At 34.6% G+C, this 24,312-nt stretch overlaps 3 protein-coding genes across 9 annotated transcripts in view; 2 read left to right on the plus strand and 1 right to left on the minus strand.

The window, feature by feature from the left end:
- The first annotated feature begins 474 nt into the window (after positions 1 to 474).
- Positions 475 to 8,413, plus strand: LOC111000691 (putative golgin subfamily A member 6-like protein 3). Its single transcript, XM_045633909.1, has 12 exons — positions 475 to 650; positions 1,403 to 1,602; positions 2,540 to 2,719; positions 3,113 to 3,201; positions 3,851 to 3,947; positions 4,421 to 4,601; positions 4,895 to 5,008; positions 5,307 to 5,484; positions 5,894 to 6,038; positions 7,239 to 7,394; positions 7,821 to 7,944; positions 8,243 to 8,413. The coding sequence occupies exons 1-12, from the start codon at positions 545 to 547 to the stop codon at positions 8,356 to 8,358; spliced, it is 1,686 nt and encodes a 561-aa protein (XP_045489865.1). The 5' UTR covers positions 475 to 544; the 3' UTR covers positions 8,359 to 8,413.
- Positions 8,414 to 9,007: 594 nt separating this feature from the next.
- LOC111000682 lies at positions 9,008 to 10,843 on the plus strand. Its single transcript, XM_022270230.2, has 3 exons — positions 9,008 to 9,171; positions 9,473 to 9,648; positions 9,781 to 10,843. The coding sequence occupies exons 1-3, from the start codon at positions 9,057 to 9,059 to the stop codon at positions 10,813 to 10,815; spliced, it is 1,326 nt and encodes a 441-aa protein (XP_022125922.2). The 5' UTR covers positions 9,008 to 9,056; the 3' UTR covers positions 10,816 to 10,843.
- A 2,764-nt stretch (positions 10,844 to 13,607) lies between these two features.
- Positions 13,608 to 24,312, minus strand: part of LOC111000673 (neuropathy target esterase sws) — a 32,067-nt gene continuing 21,362 nt past the window's right edge. For 3 of the 7 annotated variants that reach the window (XM_045634389.1, XM_045634385.1, XM_045634387.1), the window contains 8 exons: positions 23,605 to 23,791; positions 22,072 to 22,188; positions 20,150 to 20,270; positions 19,640 to 19,730; positions 18,776 to 18,984; positions 18,032 to 18,179; positions 17,015 to 17,062; positions 13,610 to 15,186 (listed from right to left, as the gene is read on the minus strand). In XM_045634389.1, coding sequence (XP_045490345.1) covers positions 15,076 to 15,186; positions 17,015 to 17,062; positions 18,032 to 18,179; positions 18,776 to 18,984; positions 19,640 to 19,730; positions 20,150 to 20,270; positions 22,072 to 22,188; positions 23,605 to 23,791 — 1,032 coding nt within the window. In that variant the 3' untranslated portion in view covers positions 13,610 to 15,075. Of the gene's footprint in view, positions 15,187 to 16,986; positions 17,063 to 18,031; positions 18,180 to 18,775; positions 18,985 to 19,639; positions 19,731 to 20,149; positions 20,271 to 21,012; positions 21,130 to 22,071; positions 22,189 to 23,604; positions 23,792 to 24,312 lie in introns of all 7 variants that reach the window. The other 4 variants (XM_045634386.1, XM_045634391.1, XM_045634390.1 and 1 more) reach the window with 4 other exon arrangements.

Genomic DNA, 24,312 nt, shown 5'->3' on the forward strand with positions numbered 1-24,312 from the left:
CGTGTGCGCAGCTTGCAAGAATTTCAAATTTAAAGGGTAAAGTCTTGTTTATTAATTAATTTCAAGATATAATTGCATTATATTAATAAAATAGAATTTATTTTTAGTCATGAATTTGGTTCTATACAGAGTTAAAGGCGTGAGAACGCTTTCACACACACACGCAAAGATACGCGAAGGAATGTTGAATCGATAGAGAAATCAAGCGATTCAACATCTTTTGGAACTCAACCAGAGTAGAGCTTTTGACTTAGTTCAACCGAAATGACAGAGATGGCGTTGTCTATCTAAATGATGGGGTGAATAATAATTATTTATTGCGATGTATAATGACAGTTTTTAATCAATACGCCACTATATTCTTAATAATTATAAATTATAATAGTGAGTAAGTAGGTATATACAAAACGAAGGTACCTTATTTAATTTGTCGTTGGCAATCTGTGATAAACATTTATTTGATCAATACTCGTTGTTAGTTAAGTCATATTGTGAATGCTTTGAATAAACAATAAAATATATAATTTTAAAACCAGTGTATATAATGGCGTTGTGTTTTCAAAAACATCCGTTCGAAATTGAAACGGAGGATCGTTTGACGGCAATAAATACGAAAATATTTGAAATCAAAAAGAAAATACAACTTTCAGGTATAAATAAGATTAACATTAAGAACATAAACATTTTATTCTTTATATTTGTTTTTATAACGTTTTAACCAAAAAGTATACATATTAAAAGGTGTACATGTACACGTACATTTTTTATATTTTTTATTTTTTTCCTTCACTTGTGCCTGTGCGACGTTTTTCAAAAAAACAAACAAAAATATCTTTATTCATGTAGGTAAACAAGTCCACTTTTGAACTTAAATTCATTGTAAATTTATATTACCTACATATTACCAATTTACAAGTCAAGGGCGTAGAGCGGACAAGAAAGACTGGCAAGAAACTTTCCGCCACTCTTTTCAATCGCCAAGTTTTTAATACAAATTGTTTGAACTGGAGTAAATTAGGATCATTCGTCACATTTATAAAAAGCTTTATTGACTAATTTACTTTTAACGAGGAATTTGAATTTATTTAGTGATAATTCTCTAATTTCACTTGGGAGTTTGTTGTAAAAACAAATACAATTTCCATATAAGGAGTGGTTTATCTTCTGGAGCCTGGTTGGTCGTACACTCAAATTAGTTCTATTTCGCGTGTTATTTTTGGCGCCATTTACAGGTACTTTTGATTGTATCAAGGATACTTACACTTTGTCAATGCTTAAAATTAATATACAATTGGTTTTAAAGTTTCGAATAAACATCGAAGACGAAACATGGTTTAAATAAATATGAATTCTTATGTACTTGTTGAAATCCTTTGAAAATCGTAATTGGACATTGTTTTAGACGGTCAAAGAAAGTCTTATTACGAAGAATATGAAGCCGAGAAAAAACGTAACAGCGAATTGATTGAATCCTTAAAAACCGAAATAAAATTACGATTAAATGAATTACGTGAAGCTCAACAAGTTTTGGGTGGTGAAGACGCAATCGTAAAGAAATACTTGAACGACGTGGGTCCAATTGGGAACAAAACTGCTGATGAGGTAAAGTATTTTAACATACTAATAATATTAAACAGTGTCAGTCAGAAGATCGCTGAAAAACACATATACATTTACAGGATTTTAAATTCTTAATCATGGTTTTGAAAACCACTGTGATTTGTACTTGTACTTACGTTATCTGATAACTGACCGGGTAGTCCATTAATCGATCGATCTCCTATCTGCATCCCAATAACCAAACCCTACGAAGACAATCCATTTTTGGCGACTGATACATAGAATGCAATCTCTTCGCTCTTCACAATCGTACAAATAATATTAAAATACACATGTCTATGTTTACAACATATCAAATAGCTTTTTAATTATTTTTAAAACTGGTGTAAGTTAATATCTTAAGATAGGCTATTGGAACAGATGAACTATCATTTTTCATACGAAGGTCTATCCACATACACCGATCTGACCTACCATGGATAGCTTGTATCAACAGATGACTATTATAATCCGTCGATTGGTTATTGGCACACTTTAATCAATATATGGATTAAGACGTCTATCTCAGATATATGGATTGAGATAGGTTATTGGGTTTGGGCATTATTAGCCGTGGTAGCAAATACATACCTCAACGTTTTCTCGCCATAGGCGTTGTTCTTTGACAGCACAGAGGCGAACATGCGTAATAGCTTTAGTTGTGCATCTAATACGTATAAAACAAAGTCGTGTTAGTTTCATCACATATAACTCAAGATCGGCTGGACTGATGTATAAAAAGTAATAAATTAATATTACGAATGCAAACAGCATGTGTTGCCATCTGTTGACAAAACATTCATTTTGCATCGAATTCGTGTCAGTTCAAGAAATTACCAGTAAAAGAGGCATTGTGTAAAACTGTTTCCCAATTTACTGTGTTGTATTTTCATAATTATTCATCAGTATCAATTTTAGCAATTTAAAATTAATTTTCTAGGTCATCCACAACCTGGATTTAAAAGTAATAGAACAGAGAAAAATCTTGGACCTCCTTAAATACGAGATTGGGAGTAAAAAGAAGAAATTAAAAGAGTTGGAGAAAGAGTATGAGAAGTTGCTGATTGAAAGCACTAAGAGTGATTTGGTCAAGTCAAAACTGACTACGAGATCTCGTAAGGTGATGCAAAATATTTAGAATGTTTAATGGCGTATTTCCGTGTCTTTTAAGTTTGATTAATGAAATCGACGATATCGTAGTCCTATTTTGGTTATATAGTATATATGTTGGCTTATTAATGTGTTTTTAAATTTCCCATAATTTGAAAAACTGTGCGCATTGTTTTAAATCTTATTTCTTGTTTATCTGCTTAGTGGTAGAAAAATTGAGTAGCTTATATCATAATTACGTCATAAAATGCGTGTATATGTGTCTGTAGCTACTGAACAAGTCAGGACACATTGTATTGTAATAAAACGGAAAAATAAAGAATTTCTTTGTACCCAACTTTCGGCTCGCCTTTCGCAAGTTTTGAAGCATTTGCAAATCTAATATTTCATACTTCATATTCAGCATATCTCCCACTTGGAGAATGAGATCCACACTGTCTTGATCCAATGGACTGAAGCCGAGTTGGTGAAGAAGAAGTATGCTTCTATACGGTAAGAATATGCGGGCATTCAAGTTTTTTTTTATAGAAAGGGCAAATGGGCAGCGGCTCGTGTGATGTTTGGTGAAACCGCTCGTGAACACTCAATGCTTTGCCAGAACGTTGCCTTTAAAGTCAAGTCTGGTGGAATCACGAATTTTTCATGCTAACAAAGCCTAGGTATTTAGGGTATGATTCAGAAATGAGACAGTTATAACTACGACTTCCTATCCATGAAAGTAATATAGTCGAGCCTCTGAAGCCGTGAAAAATTTTGCTCATTACTTTTTATTGAATTTTCATAAACTGTAAGTAATATATTAGGTACAGTATATATTTTCGTGTTTAGAATCAGTCATCAGTTTTTAATTAAGCTAATAAATTAAATCAAACAATCCTTCTTTGGGTCTAGGCCCTAGATATATGTAACATATTTATTTATATTAAGAGAATTTTAAAGTAATCTTTATGTAATCTACAATATAAGGTATTCTACTTCAAAAAAATCTTTTAAATTTAAAACTCATAGTTGTAGTATTCATCCATCAAAGTACAAGTTAAATTAAAGTTTTATAAATTGTATCTAAGCAATGTTTTAAATGTAAATATACCTATAATTTATACAGATCAAAGTTAGATTTATAAAACAATACTTATTCCAGTCAAGCACTTATAGAGGATTCAGTGAGGTTCGAAAGCTCTCTCGCCAAAATCGAAGAACTTCTTGAGAAACAGAATGAAGAAATAACGAAATTGAAGGTACAGAAATAATTATTCTAGAAGATTCAGAAGGTAGAACATTTAAGCGGTGATCTCCTGGACATGCGTGCCCTCCAATAGGTCTCATATAACTTAACAACAAGTGGAAATGTCCCAAAAGTTTGTCTAGTTCTGAACAAAAAAAACCGTAACTTAACTTAACTATAATCTTTACCCTAACTTACGTAATAACTTATATGCAATTATCGGCATTCCTGTCTACTTTTTTAGTTATTTCCCACTGTTTACATATGTTTTAATAGCTTTGTTTTGTTCCATTAGTATTGTCTAATAACTATATGTCATATATATCTTTGCACTCCCTGCGCTTAACTAAAAATTTTTTTTAATCTTAGTGGTTGCCGGAGGAGATCGGTGGATAACGATAAGCCCACTAAATACTCTACTTTTTATTAAATTACGAAGTTTTTTAAAATAAATATGTTTAAAAAAATCCTCTTAACATTTAACAGTTGGTCCGTGATGAAGCAGCAGCGATGCGTTTACGTGCTACAGCAGCAACGGCGGCAGAGGCAGCTCGCGCTCATGATGCTGAGCACGCTCGGGCCGCGGAAAGAGCCTTCTACGCGCAGCGGTTTGAGGAGAGGAGGCGAGAACTGGAAAAATTGGAGAAACGGATATTTCCACCAGCTGGTAGCCTGATTACTTCAGTTTCCAATTATTTCGTTGACATTCTTCTCCAGTGGTGGGGGGCAGTTAATTTTATGGAATGACGTCATCTACTGCGTGTTCTTTAACTGTCTTAGCATCATTCTCACCACGTCATCGTTGGTTCTTTCACATATTACAGCAGAATAACGGATTACCTGGGGCATAAATAATACGGAAAATCGCAATAAAAAGCTCGAAGATAATGACGTAAAAAAAATTAGGTGTTTTATTTGGATATTGTTTTCTATATCAAGTTTACATTTTATAATTTTCAGTACGTCCAGTACGTCAAGAATCCACTGGCTCTATGGAAGGCGAACCGATGGCTGAAGAAATATCACCCGCACAACAAATGGAGGACATCTTCCAAAAGTTGATGAAACTAACTGGTAAATATGGATTATCCGGCGAGAATTCGCTTATACATTGAACTACACAAGATGATTCCGACATCCCCTTTCAAGCTACGCTCAACTAGAAGCATGCACGTTTCACTCCTTTGTTGTTCGCTAGACAGTAAAAAATGGGTTCATTTAAGCCGTGGTAAAATAGGTTCGATAAACCTTTCTTCCTTCTTTTTTCTTCTATCCACGTGGATTTATGTCTAATCGTCTGTTCAGCTTGAAGTTTCTAATTTTATATAAATCGCTTTGTCAACTTTACTCTAATACCTACTCCTCTTTCTAGGTGTCACAGAACCTGAGCAGGTTTTCGACAGGTTCCGTGGTCAACGGGAAACAAGCACCCGTCTTGCTTACCTGCAGCAGACCACGGAGCAAGAAAAATTGCAGCTGGAGGAAACTCAAACTGCTCTCATGGCTGAACTAGAGGGATACAAGTTCGCTTCCGTTAAAGATAAAGATGAGTACGTATGTATTTAAGCAATAAATAGGTCAGAGAAATATCATCACTCTATCGATATGGACATCGTCATTAGCTTAGTGGGCGTTATGTGGGTAATAATCCCAGCATTCCCTGACATATTTAATTTCTACAATAGAATACGTTTTGGCTTTGAGCTGTCCTCAAATATCCTCCAGTTCTATCTGAGATACGATATCGTCGATATCGCTATTGGAAGTTCTGGAGTACCAGTTCAACTGTACGACGCAGCAGCAGCAGTCATTGTTTTTTACTCTATTTTTTACCTGGCATCTTCAAGTTTTTGAGCTATGGCATCTTTTTGAATCTTAAATTATTGATTATGTTTGTGTTTTTTTTAACATTTACGCCATAAACGCTCTCTAAAATTTTTTTTTTTAATTCTCACACAGAGGTCAAGACGAAATCCAGAATCTGAAAGCAGAAATAAAAGAAGAGGAGGAAGCACGCGATTTAATTCAGAAGGAGCTGGAAGGGCTGGAATCATTTCTTCTTGAAATGAAGAGGTTGTTGTACGATCTATGCAAGATGCTGGATGTAAGCACAGTTCTGAACAATACTAAATATCAAGAATTTGTTTTTCTTTTTATGTAACTGGTGAACTGGCAGGAGGCTCATCTGATGTTAAGTGATTCCGCCGCCCATAGACACTCACATTGCCAACAGGCACGCAAATACGTTGCCAGCTTTTTAAGAATTGGTAAGGTCTTTTCTTGGACCTTAAGTCGAATTGGTACGAAAGTACTTTCCTAGCTGGTTACACATAGTGACGGCAAGACTGCCTTTAGAGACGCTCAGTTCTGGACGTCGAGATGATACGTATTCTAATTTTATTCTGCCTTATCATCCGATGATAAAACTAAGCTGCAGGTCCGAAATAGTTAACAGCATTTATAGATTATAATTAAGTTTTAAGTCATGCGTTGGATTCCTATAACTATGCGTGTGTAGGCATTTAATTTTTTTTACAACAGGAAACCCGTGTATCTAAAATCGCGCAGAAAGCCCTCTAAGCCTGCTTAAGTTGACTAAATAAGAATCAAGAAACATAGAGTAACTTTTTAATTTCGGCCACCAAAGTGATAAAGTGTCTGTGTGAATATTAGAAGCAATTGCGTGCGATGGCAACAGAATGGAATAGAGAAAAGAATATTGGAAGTGTACATTATTAGTTATGTTATTTATGTATCAAATAATAAAGTAAATAAGGATGATGTTCAGTCAAAATTTGGAGCTAAGCAAAACGTCTGCCAAAATCATGTTTTTACATTGGCATAATCGCTTCTGAATCTTGCGATAGATCCAAGTTTACCGTGTAAACATTCATGAATAAAATCATTAGAAGCCTGGTTTCGCAATTTAGCCCCATTTTTGAGGCGAAAGGAACTTGTGTAATTGCTCGAAAGTTATATTAAATGTTTAATTTTTTTTTAATGTTTATATAAATACAAATAAAAAGTTGGCCTCTGTGGCGGTATACCTTTAATGCTCGCAGCATTTTCTCACAGTATTTGATACCTAATCGTTGAGCACCAGCTCTGGGGTCATCGGTACTATCTACCAGGCGCCACATTAGTTCTTTCATTAGCGGCCAAAAGTCTTTCCTTCAAACGGAACTAAATCAAAGTTGGAAGATTTATTTTAGCCACTTTTTTTCTTCGTTTATTGTTTAATTGAAATTACTATAATAATAAAAATCATATGGTACAGAAAATGTTCCTTTCTCTATCTTGCCAGGTAGTGGGAGAGCCAGCTATGCCTGAATGGACAGCCGAAGCTTGCGATATTCAAGAAATACTTGCCGTCTTAACTACAAGGTTTGAGAAGGCCCAAGCTAAAGTGGAAACGATCGGCGATAAACACAATTCCACTGTGGTCTTCATACCATCCAATGTAAGTTTCTTCATATTCAATTTTACTTTCCTAACGCGGAAGAGACTATATCTTATATGCACTTTGATTGGCTGGGACTATAAGCATTAGGATGCTGTAGCTGGCACTGCAGGCAGCAAGGCAATTTCATTTCTTATTTGAAGTTGCTGAGCTATCGGTTCGCATAGATTCTCCACGACTGTGTTTCACGCGACAATGTGTCTTAACATATATACTTTGTAATATACATTACGTTTATTACAATAGGTAGAAATAATGCTAGAAATAATATAAAACAAACTTAATATGAAACAGGAAAAACGATCAGCTAGTAATAACATAAAATCTAAAATACTTACTAAGTCTAATATATGCATAAGCTAACAGACCTGTTCACATACTACTTTTATCAGAAAGAGCGACTAGTAATGTTTACTATAATTAAAGACGACAAGCGGTGCGCCGTCAGTGGCAAATATGAGCGCACGAAGCCACAGCTCTCAGAAAGAGTCAGACAAGATAGTCCCAACTTATAAGGAGTTAGTGCAGAAGGAACCTGGAAAAGTGATAGGTACGTATTCACACAAACAAGGCTTCTCCGAAGGTTGGTAGATTCCTTCTAAGCACAGACACAGTGTATATGTGCGATGGGTGTACGCTCAATTCTTCCGGTCTTTTTAATGTAAGACAGAAGACGTTGAAAGAAGTCAAATGAAATCGGCTTTTTTCTTCATCTCAAAATACAATAAGAAGACCGGAAGAATCGAGCGTACACCTATCGGTAGTTTTGATAAAAGCGTCATGATCAAAGCGTCAAGCGTGGGGTGAGTGATGCAGATTTTTTAAAAGCCTTTTGATTGTTCTCTCAGTATCTGATGAAGAGGAGGATATCCCATCAAGGTGCTACTTGAAGCGTCAGGCACAGCTCATTGTGGACACCAAGTGCAGAAGGAAGGGTTTCCGACCACCTTACCCTCGGAAATAAAAGCAGCATAGTCAAATACCTTCACTTACATCGTAGCTAAAGTTCACCCTTAAGTACCAAAGTTATAACATACATAATTTACCACACATAATAGTTATGTGTGGTAAATTATGTATGTTATAACTTTTTTATGCAGTTTAGTTTAATTAAATTTTTATGTTACTGATGAGTTATTCGTATATGTGCATGTGCATTAATTTGAAAATATTTAAATTTTTGATCAATTAATTTTTATTGGAATAAATTATAAATCAATAAATCAATATAATGCTTTGTTTAGTTTATCCCTACTTCCTAATTTTTAACATATACTATGTAACAGTTTACCCTAAAATTAGAATAAATAAATAAAGCGGTATTAACACGGAAAGTTAACAGCGTTGAGTGTGTGTGTGTGTTCAGCGTCACTTAACGACATCAAAAACTCACACGAGTTAAAAAAAAATCTTGTCTCATAGAGATATGACCAACAATGTATAAAATTTAACGTACGTTCTATACTTTCTTATTAACTTTTATAACAGATATGCATATAGATAATATTATCATCTATTTAAATGTCGTTTAGTATAGGGCTTAAATTTGATGTCACTCATTATAAGTAACCATGACAACGTTATGACAATCGACGCAACACAATTTCTAAACATTTACATAAATTTTTATTATTTACAATCGTTTGGATATATTTCTCTAAAATGTTCTGTCCGCACAAAAATTCTTACCTCCAGCTGGTTTGTGCTATGAATCCACGGGTTTTAAATAAGGCTGTTGACCAGGCCATGGAGAGAAAACATTTCGATCCACACACAGGTATGCTAGGAACTCGTTTGAAGTAAATTTCTAATATAATTAATATTTCTATATTACATTTAATTTTAAGGTGATATTAACGTAATGGTTAAACATACCACCTAACGGTGACGTCATGCTGTGTTTCACAAAGTAGTTTTGCCTATAAAGCCGAAAAGTCAGTGAAACAGAATTCGAAGGACCAAATTTGGTTGCTTTATATGTGCTTCCTATCATTTATCAATACGCCTAGATTCTATAATATTAATTAGTTTAAATATTATATTAAAGTGGAGATCCTTATATTCGATGTTTTTATTAGAGCGGCCACCAGCTCAGAGACTGGAATCCATGCAACCCTCACTGTACGCGCCGCATGTTGACATAACTCGTGCAAGGCTGGGTTTCGGTCGAAACGGCTTAAGACTTCTTATTAGAGATTTGCACTCACCGGATCATTTGAAACAGCTTCAGGCGTTACATAGCGTTCTCGATCAGGTAGACATTAATGGATTAGTATGAATAACCCATAATGTAACTTATTTAGATTTTCACGATTAGGTAATTGGTTATTGATAGGAATACTATAATATACCAAAGAAAATATTGCACTTTTATCATTTGTTAAAGGTACAAATAACAGAAGACGCAATGTATTTGATTGGCATACATTTAGTTTATCGCTTGATAGATTTAATGCGGAACCCCGATCCTGTCATTCGAGAAAAAGTCTGTATGATTCTCACAACCGTTGCAAGTTACCATCAAGGGAGGGAAAGAATTATGACTCGACCGGTTATTATATCAAATCTCCTTCATCTCATACTGCGAGATCGTAAAGAAATCAGATATGCAGCCGCTGTAACACTTAAAACTTTAACTGATAGCCGTTGTTCAGTTGAAACGATTTTGAAGAACTCGAGAATCATAGAAGACTTATTAAAAATGGTTATTAACGATCATAAAGGCATTGTTGTTTTACACCTTAAATCGTTGGCTAATCTTATCGAGAGAGATCAACAGCGAGCATTGATATCAAACGCTTTCCAAATCATGTTAAAACTATTTGAAGATGTCGATCCGAAAATCGTTTGTGGCGCCATGGACTGTATGACACAGTTATGTAAACATGAAGTCGGCAAGACGTTAGCTGATGAATACGATCTAACATTCGTGCTGCGGCCGTATCTGAGTCACTCCTGCGTCGAAATTATAATCAGCGCAGTAAGTTTAATGTGTTATACGACGCTCACAACCCGTTCAAAATGGCGTGCGAAGGAAATTTGCCAGGACTTAACAAAAACACTAGTAAATTTATGTCACAAACCAAACAAACCCTTGTTACAATTGAGCTCTATGCAGGTATTGATAAACTTATGTGACTGTCCAGATATAAGGAACCACATGAAATTCCATTGGGAGAGGAAAGTGATGCAGATACGTATACGTACGCATGAGGAATGGGACGGTACGACCGAGACCTCCAGTTACGGGTTGGAAACTGGTCATAATTATAGGACAATGTGTATTGAGGGAGTGGAAACCATTAAGAATGACTATGGCGATAATGCTACTGTTGTAAATGTGCACAGTTACTTGCGACGCATTCATGAAATTAAAGATAGATTATTATACGCTATTAATTGGAAATCTTATAAAAATTAGACTAAAATTATATCAAAATATTTCTGAAAATGGAGAGTCGAATAGTTAAATAATAAATTTATAGCAGTGCTCGTTAATTAACAAATCAGGCCTTTGATACTCAAAATATATATTTCTAATAATATACTAATGTACATTACTATAACGCGTTTTATTATAACTCATCAAAAATACATAAAATTTGTATCAATCAACAATTATTGTACCACCTAGATATGGAACCAACATAGCCATATTTGATTAAGTTAATAGTCATAAAGGCGGTGAATAATATCTAATTTGTTTGTTTTTAATACAAAAACAGTTCTCTATATTGTTATCATTATCTTAATAGGCGTCGTCAGACGAAATAGTGGATTACTCTTCTCTTCCTCCCACGATGTTTTCCATCAAAAAGAAAATCCATAACTGAGGTTTAGGGATACACTCGTCAAGTCATCATCAAATAAAAAACCATAACTTTTGAAGCGTTTATTGAGTAGAGTACATTTAAATCACACTGCGTTACATTTGGTTGCCTTTTGTGCCTTAAATGGCCTTAAATCTAAAATCAGTCAAACACTAATTATTCTAAAGGCTAATCGTAAACACTCCTTCGTCTGTTTCTCTCTTTTTTACGCTGAGAGAGTTTTTTGAGACAGATAAAACGGTGCTATTAGATGGATGTTTTTTAATACGACCTTACCGAGCGCATTTTCATATGTGAGCTACAATAGTGGTATCAATGCGGCCCCTTGTTGTAGCACAAAATTTGACAACATTTTTTGGCAAAATGTATCTACTGCGTAGTTCGCTAATGGCTAGGCTATAGAATATTATAATTCAGATAAACTAAGTACAAATTTATTTTATTTAGAAATGTGTATACTTTAGATAAATATGTCAAAGTTTATTGCTGATTGAAGCTACGATAAGTTTAATAGAAGTACTTTTGTACTTTTTTTGCTAGGAGCGGGATTTCTTGGTGTCCTTTCACTGCAGAACACGGATAAATATCGTTATTAGAAAATTCTAATGATTAGTTATTTTTTATTAAAATTGTAGACGATTTATTCGGATTATATTTGCCTCTGGAAGAGATTTATTCCCAGGGTTTGTTTTAAATTTGAACTTTTTAAAAAACAATGGTTACCATAGTAACGGTTGCAATTAATCTTCAGTTAAATACGCTCTTATAGTAGGGGAGCCCAAGAGGGGATTTCGGGATTTACTCAAGCGCGGCAGATTAATATACAGGGGGATACCTTGTACCCGGTTAAGTACCTCCACCAAATATGAGGCCCATATATAAGACCGCCCGTGAAGGATACAGGATCAGATTAGTAAAAAAAAATTGATCATCAGACATTCTCGAGCGCGTCAGATTAAGGTAGTGTGAGATAATCACATCCTAAAAAGTGTATATTCCACTAATCAGACAATTTGAGAGTGACGTAAAGAGAGGGGAGGGCAGCAAAGTTGTAAAAAAAAACGTCATCTTGACATTCTCGAGCGTAGCTAATTTTTTTTTTATTTTGAATGAAGTAATTCAAGAATATTGAAAAATATATAATCTGACGATTTCCGCAAGCCGAAATAACAAAATTTCGTCGATAAAGTTCGTGCGATAAACGCGTGCAGCTGCGTGATTTTACATTTCATTTTGCCTACATTTCCCTCAAAATTAGATTTCATGTGAATTTGAACCGATTCGGACCGATAGATTTTGAGAAATTTTGAAAAATCTAAAAAAATAACAATTTGTTTTTTTGAAAGTGTTTTTTTGCAATAACTTTTAAACGGCTTTATCCATCAACTTCAAAAATAAATCTAATCCACCTTTAAGCTTGAAAAACGACGTCGATCGCCACCAAATTGGTCAAAATCGGTTGATTCGTTCGAGAGATATCGTGAACGAAAGAAAACCGAAAAAAGTGTTTCTTTCACATAACTTCGACATTTCATATCGGATTATCGTTTTTATGAAATTAAAAAATTAGAGCTTAAAAAATGCGTCGATCGCCGTCAAAACCGCGGGAAAATTGCTTGATCCATTCAAAAGTTATTGGGGTTTGAAAATTTCAAAAATAGTGTTCTATGAAACTTCTATCAGACTTTCGAGCTGGGAGAACTCAAACGCATAGAAATATTATTTCTTTAAACTCAGCGAGCTCATAAGTACAATTTTAAGCGCCCAGGAATGGAATTGCAGGGATGGCCTTTAGGGTGAACCGTTTTTCTAATATTTTTTTTGTCAGATCAGGCAAATCCCTCTAGATAATCGTCAGATTATGAGACAGTATGTTTAGAATATAAATCTGAACCATATATATCTTAATCTGACGCGCTCGAGTATTTCAAAATGGCGAATTTTTTTGCACATTATAATAATGGCTGCGAGTTTGCGTCAGATCGAAATCGTCAAATTATTGAATGAGAGCTTTTTTTTTGGTGCACTTAACACCCCCTTAGAAAACCTGACGCGCTCGATTAAATTTTTTTTTTTTTTAACCCTTACGTACAACCACCCCCATCATGCAAATGATCAGATTAACATACGTACATTATTAAAAATACGTAGGACATTGATGCTATCAATATCTGACGCGCTCGAGTATGTCCATGCAACAGTTTTTTTTTACATATTTAAACATCTATAGCCGCTTTCCCCACCGATGAAAAGGTATATATCATATAACATTTTTTTCTTCTTATCATCTAAGCTTTGCAACCCAATAGGTCTCCACGACGCTCGAGTAAATCCCCGTTTAGCATCGTGGGCTCCCCTACCATTAATATACGCTTTATTTTAGAAACACATTTACTAATTAAAAACTAATTTACTAATTTTTAAATAAAATGTTGTTTTTGTTCAACTTTCAACATATATATTTAGTTACTTTCATAACACTGAAATTTTACAGCAATCGATGAAATATCGTCTTTAATTTTATCTATAATCAACATATTATAACAATTCAAAAATTTAAAACATAAATACTCATACACGATATACAAACATACGACGATTTAGATCACACATACATTCTAGAGCCACAAACATATACATAGTGGCTTGAAAAGAAATCGTAAATGAAGCATTTACTATTGTAAATACGAAATTAGATTTTATACATAGTTATCCTTGAGCCGGAATATATATTTTACATTATGCTCTTAATAAGGTTTTTAATGTTGTATGTATTTATATATTGTTAGAAATGTTCACGTACTCGATTTTTCTAGAAGATTCTAGCTTGATAGTAGTGACTACATATTGTATGACGCAATGTGTGTAAATATTTTAATACCCCGCAAAAACGTACTACCCCAACAAGAAGAAAAATATATTTTCGAACTGAAAATGGATTTCTTCAACCCTTTTATGTTGCAGATTTATTATATTTTGAAACAATATTTTATTTTTTGTATTTAAAATCCATACAATATCTATGGAAAGTGTAGGAAAAATCATCAAAATAAACAATAGAAATTCTAACACACAAAATATATAAAAAAACTGCCAAGTCACAACTATCGTCTTGTCTTTATCTTTTGCAAGTAAAGAAACGGGACAAAACAGTACTTTCGAAAAAGATTCAACCATAAATATTTTGATTTACTTAGCATACTACGAGTTTAAATTACGAGTCGTAATTGCTACAAATAGATTCTTACTTGCGTTTACTTGCTTTTCTTTCTGAAGTCTTTTCAATGACAATATTTAATAATTTCGTTTACAAATTTAGTTTGAAAATTTGTCCGGCCATCAAAGTGTTTAACTCTTACCAATAACATATCCGGTAGTAGTACGTAGTACGGCGTACGTAAATTTACGGAATTATAATGAAAAGCAAATTTACAGCGTTTAAATCACAGTAAACTTTGGAATCAATTATTATAAGTACCATCTAATTAGGTTTTATATGAATACCTAAAATTAACCGCCTCAGTACAATGCGTACGGGCTCTTTTCTAAGAAAGCCTTTTAAATTTTAAAACTACAGAAATATGACGGGTTTTTAAATTTTAAAATGAAAATATTTAAAATATATATTCTATATACATAACCAAATTGAGACTTGAAGTCATATTTTTAATGTCATAATTCTGCGTGAAACTTTAAAACAGTTAAATTTATCTAAGACATGAATACTATCTGATGACTACACAATTGTTCAAAGCTGCACCAACACAACATAACCATCTCTTTCACTCACATGGCTCCCTCTCTCTCACGTACTTAAAAAGGGCCTTGCACAGATCGTGCATGGTCGGGTCTCACCTGGCCCCGCCCCTTTTATTCAAAGGATCATACATTTCGGCTTCGGAATCGATTTCGTCTTCAGACAACGACAACGAGCCTCCCACACGCCGCGTTCGTAGGCCGTCCTGCAAACACCAGTGTAAATAATTAATATTAATTTACATTTAATAAATGCAGCTAGTAATCTAATGAAGAAATAGACAAAACATTTAGCACATACAAGTATGAAACATAGGCGTGCGACCCACATCCCCGAGTTAATGCGTCCGTGAATACTTTGTATGTGCACAAGTTCTCTTGTGGTGAAGGCGTTGTGAGGAAACTAATTAAAATAAATAAAAGATGGTAATTGATTAAATAATTTTTATTTAATCAATTACCATCTCAAATTCGCAATATTGGAGTGTTTGACAAATTCAAAAAGGCATTAAAGATGCATGTTAGAATGAACATAGCTGACTAAAATTGTTACGGCTAATGGCGACGTGTATCTCGCTCGTATATAATATGTACATATTAATATTAAGTTTCTCATGTAAATAAAATATTTCTGTTTTGTAATCAGAAATAAAGTTCTTTAAACATTAAACTAAGAAACCCGAAACACAGAGAATCAAGTCATGTCAGACAAATGGCTGATCATCTACTCTTCTATGACGAGAACGCCATTATGGGGTTTTACCACTGGATTAATATGTATGAGCTAACGAAGCGTGATGTTATAAGAAATTTACATAATCATTCATAAACGTAGTATAAACTTCGAATAATTTATTTATTAACATATTACTAATGGATTATACTGGCTTGCATGACAAACTTTATCAAATGTCTTAGAAAAGTCAAGAAATCCAGCAATTGCTTTTCCATGGCACTTCTTTAAGGGCTGAGATGCGTAAATTAGAAGATAAACTGTAGATTACGACGTCATAAATAATGTTTAATAATAAACAGTTGTTAATGTGACAAAAATTAATGTAGCTTTAGCACGTTTATGAATTTATTTAAGTAATGCGCTTAGATCACTATAAGAGTGTTTGAGTTATAGGTATGTAGATCTTATGTAAAAGCCTGTTGAAGAATTTAGTATATAAAGCCGGATACTGAAAGAGAACATAAACGATTAAAATACTTAAAACTTGTGATTGCGTATATATAAAGTGCTGTAACAATACACAAACTAAAGTTAACTTAAGCGATGCCCAAAACCCAGTTGCGAAAGAGTTATTTCCGAATACTCAACACAGTGTGAACTCCAAATCACATTTTTCGTTAAATGGAAAGAAATGTTGGTCAAGGCAAACCCAAAGTATATTTTTTGACGTTTTGACGTTAACCAGTGACGTCACCAGTTCACACTGTATATAGCTCGTGAAGACGGCTCCCGAAAAATACCCTTGGCTCTTAACAACGTTTACCTTTTCTTAAGTCGTACGTTCTAAGCGTACACGTTTACGTACAAAGTGTATTTATAAAAAAATTATACTGAATTTTCGTGCAAATACCAAATCGCTGTAGACAGCGTTAATATATTTAAACTACATATAAATAAATATTTCACTGATCACTACAGATTCAAAATTATGTAAACTTTCTAAAATTAGTTTTTAGCTAGTTTTAGTACAGTCTTCTAGAAGACTATGAAATCAGGTCCGCACTGAAGTATTTCCAAACCAACTCGACCTTCTTCTTAGACCTTCAAGAACAGAGCGTACCAAAACTGAAAAGGCGAGCCTTATGACAATTTGAGTGTCCATGGGCGGTGACATTTCTTAACATCAGATGAGCCTCCTACCTGTTTGCCCCCCATTTTATAAAAATAGACTTTCGGTAGCCGTCTTATGACTCGGTAAAGTTTAACTCTTTCGCAAATCACATCCGCCACCGTGTGAGCTGTGCCTAGCGAAAAAAACAAAATGTCTAACTACTCTCGTGCTGTCAGTATGTGCCCACCAGTTCCGTGTCGCTGATCCAAGCCGCCCCTTCCACGCTTGACGACATCTACATACATACATACTATTATATACCTGTGACTTATAGGCTACGTCTGGATGGTTTTAATCGGTCCAATTGCTTCGAGTTAACCAGAAAATTTTCTTACCAGCTATTGATATTGAGAAAATGCTGTTAAAACTATACTGTGATTTTTAATTTTGTAGAATTCTGACAGCTATCATTTTTGACATGTCTGAGATTAATCTTTTTGACCGGGCAAATTTTTCAATTTTAATAAGAGTCTGAATATCTGAGTCTATACAGATTTGTTTTTATTAGTGAATGTATCCATTTTATAAAGTGCGGTGCTCCACGTTAAAAGTGAATAGATAAAAGATAATTACGTCCGTTCATCACAAACACTAAACAACGCACAAGTAAAGATAACATTTTCTTTTTTAAAAGGTTTATTAAACTTGAAATGGGTAGGCAGTGATGCCAGTTAAAGAATACAATTAAATAAATATTTGTTAGTTTTGTATTAAGTCATTTGAGTAAGTAAATACTAAGATTTACCTTTTTAGTAGCAACACTTATGAAATGTCAGATTGCTACGGAATTAAAAATCAGAGTATGTATAGGAACAATCCATTTTAATTTTATTTTCTATGTGATAATGAATATTGAATATATGGTCAAGTTTTTTTTTATTAGTAAAACTATACGATACAGTTATAAGACATGTCCTGCGATATCACAAAATCAAACTATAAACTTAAATAACTGTGCAAACATATAATTGACTACTTCCAAACCGTACAAAGTCAGTCAAACACCGTCACAATTTGAGTCACATTCAAATCAAGGAAATAAGTTATATTTAAAGAGACCAAGGTTTCATACTATATAAAACACGAAATCAAAAAAAAATATACTTTTTGTATGAATTCAAACATTTCTAACCAGAAAACTGCCCTATATTAAAAGCTTAATTTATTTGATAAAACTTTAACAGAAAATTAAAAAAAAACATACCTCTAATATCCCGCCACTGGGCTCCGAAGCGTAACCTTCGAAGTGCCTCTGGTCCTCCTCATAGTCTGACGATGAAGAGGAATCGTTGTCACCGTCGCGGGCTGTTCTCACCGAACACACCATTTGAGCAAGGTCCGTAAACGTGTAGCTGGAATATTGAAGTCAGATAAATTTAATCATCGTATCACCAAGTTTGTTCCCATATAAGAAATGTTTTATGCATACTCAGTAAGTCTGAGAATCGGCTAGTATCTATTGTTCAAACCCCAAGTGATATAAGGCCACGTCCACCCCAATTTTTATTTTATATATTTTTTTTATGATACAGCATATAATCCCCAACTTTCACCCCTCTAAGATCACTTATTTTTTATTATAGCAAATAGTAATATTTATTGAAATAAAAAAAAGGTTCCTAGAAATAATATAAAAAACACACGTTTGCCGGTTCAGCTACTGTAACTGCCAACACGTACAAATGTTACGTACGTGTACGTATATTATTTCATAAACAATAATTAATCGTTTATATTCAAAGAACGATAGAACCGTACAATCACCTATATAAAAATAGGCAAATGTTAAATTATTGAAAATTGTTGTAAAGGTTTTATGAGAATACTCACACTTGTTATAACGCGATGCGTTCTATCGCTTTATAGGGGAGATTATGTATAATGAATGGTATGCACTCAAGATAAAGCAGAAACACTTGGTAATAGAGAAGATGGAACTTAAACTCACTCGGTAAGCGAAGGCTGGGCTAAATGCTTGCGTCGTTCGGCCGCTGCCCCGCTGACTCCGCCCCCTCCGCCCCTCCTCTGCCCCTCGAAGTACGCAGTCCCGTGTCGGTAGCCGACTTCGCGGATCTCGTCGAAAGACCCGAACTGCAACGTCTTGTATTGGTCTATCGGAGGGCGGATGTACTCGCAGTAGTCCGACTTTTTCACTTCCTGAAATTCGCCGACAAATTTGCTTTGAACAAGAAGTTTTTTTTCTCTAATCAATGGCTTATTCAAACAGCTCTTGTATATATAGCATTAAGCAGTATTGGCATAGTGCCATCAGTAGATTAGATTCCAGGCTGTGCACCAATGGAGTTTCGTTCTATGTGTACATTTAACATTCGCTCGAACCGCGAAAGAAAAGATGGTGTCTGCACCATCTTTTCTTGCAAACGGCTTGCCTTAGACTCAAAAAGTCGGCGTGTGTTAGGCACAGAAGATTGACAAACGATCATGAAATAGATACAGAAATTTGAGGTTCAGACCTAAAAGGTTGTAGTTTAAGTTTTTAGGTTGCATTAATATTTGAGACACCTTCGATATAAATAATAATAGATGAACTGTTGTGGCTAAACTTAATAAAATATTAAAACAGACCAAAGAGATCGAACCTCTACAGCTGTGAAACACAAACTTCCGAAGGCATAAATAAATAACAATCAAGTGACATTTTATTGTTTTAAGTTTTTTTTCCTTTTCTGTTTTATTAAACCTTTCCTGAACTACCACAAATATTTTAGTCAATCAATAACAGACATAATAAACAAAACAAAAACAGCAATCTATTTCTATAAAATAAAATTATTCAATACACAAAACATACTTCCAATTGACGATTGCACGAGACGTAAGCCAATCTGCTCTGTATGTCTGGAAGATTTGGCACTTTCACAGGACTAGTGAAGGGATTCCACCTGTAAATATTTCATATGCTGATATTGAAAAAATAAATACTGGACAATAACTATGCTGCCCTATTGCTGAATAATATTGCCTATAATAATACAAAAATTAAAAAAAAATCATATCCAGCCATCTGAAGCCAGGACAGAATAATGTGACAGTTTTTGCCGCGCACCCCTACTATGTGGAACCAGATGCCCATTGAAGTATTTCAGAACCAATCCGACTAAGGTCCCTTTAGAAAAAGAGCGAAAGGATTTCTAAAAGGCCGGAAACGCACTTGCGAGTTTTCTGGCAATGTGATATTATACATAAAAAATCTCTTGAATTAGCTAAAAAAAGTACAAGCGAGACCGTAGCTTTACTCTATTTCTAGTTGATATAAGTAGAAAGAGACAGAAAATCTTTTATGCTTCGTCACAAAACATACCTTTTCCAAAGCAGCCACCAGCCAGACAAGTCATCGCCATAATTGGTCAGGTCGGTATCGTCCTGAGAGCCCACATCGATCGCCAATATGTGCTTAGCCCCAAAAGATCGCATCACATCGGCTGAAATTATTTAGATACTCTTAGCCTACAGTTTGGCATATCTGTACTTGATTGCAATATATAATTATTATACGATATCTTTTTTATTTTTGTGCGTATAAATCTTATATATATAAACTAATTAAATAAGAAAAGTAATTGAATCTCTAGACAGTAAATTTAATAACGATATTCAATCAAGTCGCGCCCATTTATATTTTAATAAAGCAGCGTCGAAAACGTTAACTGTCTGACCGAAAGTCAGCGAGTTGATCAAAAATGTAAAACAATATCGCAAAATCAGAGTAAGCCAAGATTATTTCATTTTTTTTTATTTCGTTATGCGTGAAGAACTGAGAACTTGGCAATTCCGTGTTTTGTTTTATTGTAAATGGTTACTTTAAGTTAGATAATCTTGTTGCGTTTAGGAAACTCGTTAAACGTTCTTGTCTGACGGAACTTTAGCTACTTGATTGAATATTGATCTTTAATTAACTTTCTGATTTAACTACTTTACTGCGACATATACAATTGCTTTTTTAATCGCGTATATTATCGTTTGACGAGTCAGCAGTATAAAAAGAAAACAGAAGACATTCTTCTTGCAAAACAAACGAGGCTTTTTATATATTCACGCCTTTTACCCGAATGGGTAGGCCGAGACCATGGATCTCTACTTGCTACTGTCCATTCTCTCATCATCCTCTTTCACAACATTCTTACACAAGGGGTACGATAGTAATTTTCTTAATAATCTAGTTACCTGGTACATTATTAACATAGCATCCATCTAATAGCAGATGTCCGTCCATGGTATCGCAAATGGGTGGGAAGATGCCAGCGATACTCATGGATGCTCGGCAGTACCTCCATAGAATACCTATGGTCAAACTGTTGTCTGGACAATTTGTGTGCGGATCGGGAATCAGTCAGGAGTCAGATATCAGGTCAAATGTCAATAGTTCACGATGACAAGTCAAAATCTCGGTGATGTATAGCAGATTTGGTAGCATTATATTTTTATTCGAAAGACTACATTCAAAGATGTTTCTTCGTTAAGAACAGAGTATTTCGAAAGGAATTGTCTGAAATAATATTTGTATCAAGAGTTGTTGGTTTTAAGAGACGTAATTATCACTGGCCGTTAAATTATTTTAATGTGGATCACCGAACTTAATAAAATTGATACATTCACTAATAAATAAAATGTATGTATAGAGACTCAGATGTTCAGACTCGTATTGAGTTTGCCATCTCTGACATGCCAAAAAATGAAAGCTGTCAGAATTCTATAAAATCCGAGTATAAATGCTTTTCTAAGAAGTAACGGGGAGTTGATTGAAATTATTTGCTCTTATGAAGGGTAAAGCTAGGCCAGACTAAGTTCATCAAACTATTAGAAGCATAAACCAAAAAAACTTGTCGCAAAAGATATGTCTGTTACATATATATAAAGTCACTTTAGTCGTCGATCCGCCAATGATGTCTCAAGATCTTTTTCGGTTGCCACTTACCTTCCCGACCGAGTGTAAATATCCAAACAGCTGAAGGGTTCAGGCAAGTGCAAAGACATACCAAAGCAATGAAACTACTGAGAAAAATATTTACACTCAGCCTATCTCATAGACAGAGAACGGACCGAGTTCGGTGCGAGCGAAACATATGAATATGCATTGTGAAGTGTTAACCAAATCACAATACATATTCTCACAACTGAAAGAATACCGTCCCCTTCTCGCACGTAATGTTAGAAAAGGACGGCATCGGTCCGCGTGCGCGTCTCGGTCCATCTACGTCCAGCCCTGCCTCGTGATTGGTTTACCTGGGAGGTTGTTGACATAGCCGCCGTCCAATAGGAGGTGGCCGTCTACGGGGTCGCAGAGAGGGGGCATGTAACCGCTGAGCGACATCGAAGCGCGAATGTAACGCCAGAGAGAACCTGCGACGCGCGATCTCAGTTAACAAGCCGTCGGTGCGTGGAAAGTACACTCCATGGAAAGGAAACAGTGCGAGAACCGAAACCAGTGAGAATCCTTCGCCAGACAGGTCCAAAAAGAATAGAGCTCCAGCGAGCGTATACGTCCAGACAATGAGAGCAAAGCGTAACTAATGAGACACAAACTAATTTTGATTCGTCGCTCGTATGTTCCGATGGAGGTCAAAAAAAAATTCTCATGCAAACTATCTACAACTACAGTGATGTATGAATAAATAAATGGATAAAAAGAACCACACTCATGCATGAAATGAATGATAGAGAAATGTGGCATAGATTCACACCCAACCCGACATTGTAACGCACCGAATTTCATAATCTCCCAATAATTAGCCAAAAAAATCACCCATTAATTGTTAGTCATTCGGTAAACCAATCACAAGCGTTCGGTTGAGTAGTGGCAACACCCAAAGCGAATGTCGGATTTGTAAATTTCTCAAAAAAATCTTGGAACACCAACAAATTGTACATACACGTCATTATTATAGCATTTTGTATAAATATACTTAAATGCAAGTGAGTGTGGTTATGGAAAAAATAAAAATCACTGTAGCGGAAACAAAAAGGTTCTGTCGGCCACCATAGATATTGATCGTATGTGGCATAGACAATCCGCGCAAACGGTACACAAAAAGCAATTAGCTGGCATTATATGGAAAAGCTGGACTGGTCGGGAGTCGGCCTATGGGCTCGTTACCATGCATAGTAACACCAACTTGTTTCTTTATATTTTGCGTTTTCTTATTTAAGAAAAATGTTTTGTCTCCTTCATTTATTTGCAGAGTGTCACTAGTGCGATAAGGACAGAACTATACGACTAAGAGGAAGGTTTTTTAATTAGTTTTACTAATACAGTCAAAACCGTTTACTACGACATCGTTCAGAACAACATACCGGTTATAATGACCGAAATTAAAGGTTCCCGCAGAATACTATTCTATAAGTGTAACAACGTCATCGGCTGTCGACTATCGGTTTTTACGACCAAATATAAGTAGTTCCTAGGATGTCGTTTTAACAGATATTGACTGTATTTCAGAGTTCGTTAAATAAGTAAACGCATTTGAGATTTTTAAACATTTAAACTTAAAATATGCAAAAAAACTTAAACATTAATTTCCTGTCCATGAATGTGTTAGTTGTGCTCCACTTTTCTGATTTCATAGAAACAAAACTTTAAAAAATAAACATTGCAAGTTAGTTGTATTTTTCACAAAATCTATAAAAATTTAATAATTTTTTTTGCCAACAGTACTTTATATATAGATTACTATGTGAGGCGCATTTTAATCGCATAAAAAATATTTGACTTAAACAAAAAATTCTACCCAACTTCTGCCAGAAATACCGGTTTCTTACCGTGTCTATGCACTCTCATACAACTGGAACTGATATCTGTCGTTACTGTGAAATAGGGCAGCCACAGATCCTCGATGTGTACTTCGCCAAAAGTGGCTTTTATGGTGGTGTTGAACTGTCGTCCCGAGAACATTGACGTCGCTGGGTATGTGAGGTCCAGCAGCTGTTTGCCCCACTGAGTCATTTTCTGGAAACCAATTCGATACCTGGTCAAAACCCTCTTCAATGATCTGTCTCAAATACTTGTATGACATTGGACACTTTCTTATATTAAAATTCTTATCAGAAAACTATCTTAGACTTAATTTAACTTGTTAAACTAGATTGTAATGTTCCATGATGTAGTAAAAAGTCTATATTATTTTTTATTTCGAGAGGTAGAATTCTGACAGGCATAATTTTTTGACATGTCAGAGATTACAAACATTTCTTGGCCGGGCACATTTATCAATTTCAATACGAGTCAGAAAATTTATTCTATATAATACATTTTATTTGCTTATAATCCATTATACTAAGTGGGGTGCTCCACATTAAAATGGTTTTACTTGAAGTCATAATTATCATCACAAACAGTAAAAAACATATAAGTAACTATAAACATTTTTTTTAAGTTTACTAAACCTGAAAATAATTGGCAGTGATGCCAGCTGAAGAATAAATAAAATAATTAAAGAAATATTTGTTATTTTTGTGTAAGGTTAATTC

This window comes from Pieris rapae, chromosome 2, assembly GCF_905147795.1.
Source record: "Pieris rapae chromosome 2, ilPieRapa1.1, whole genome shotgun sequence".
Lineage (NCBI taxonomy): Eukaryota > Metazoa > Arthropoda > Insecta > Lepidoptera > Pieridae > Pieris > Pieris rapae.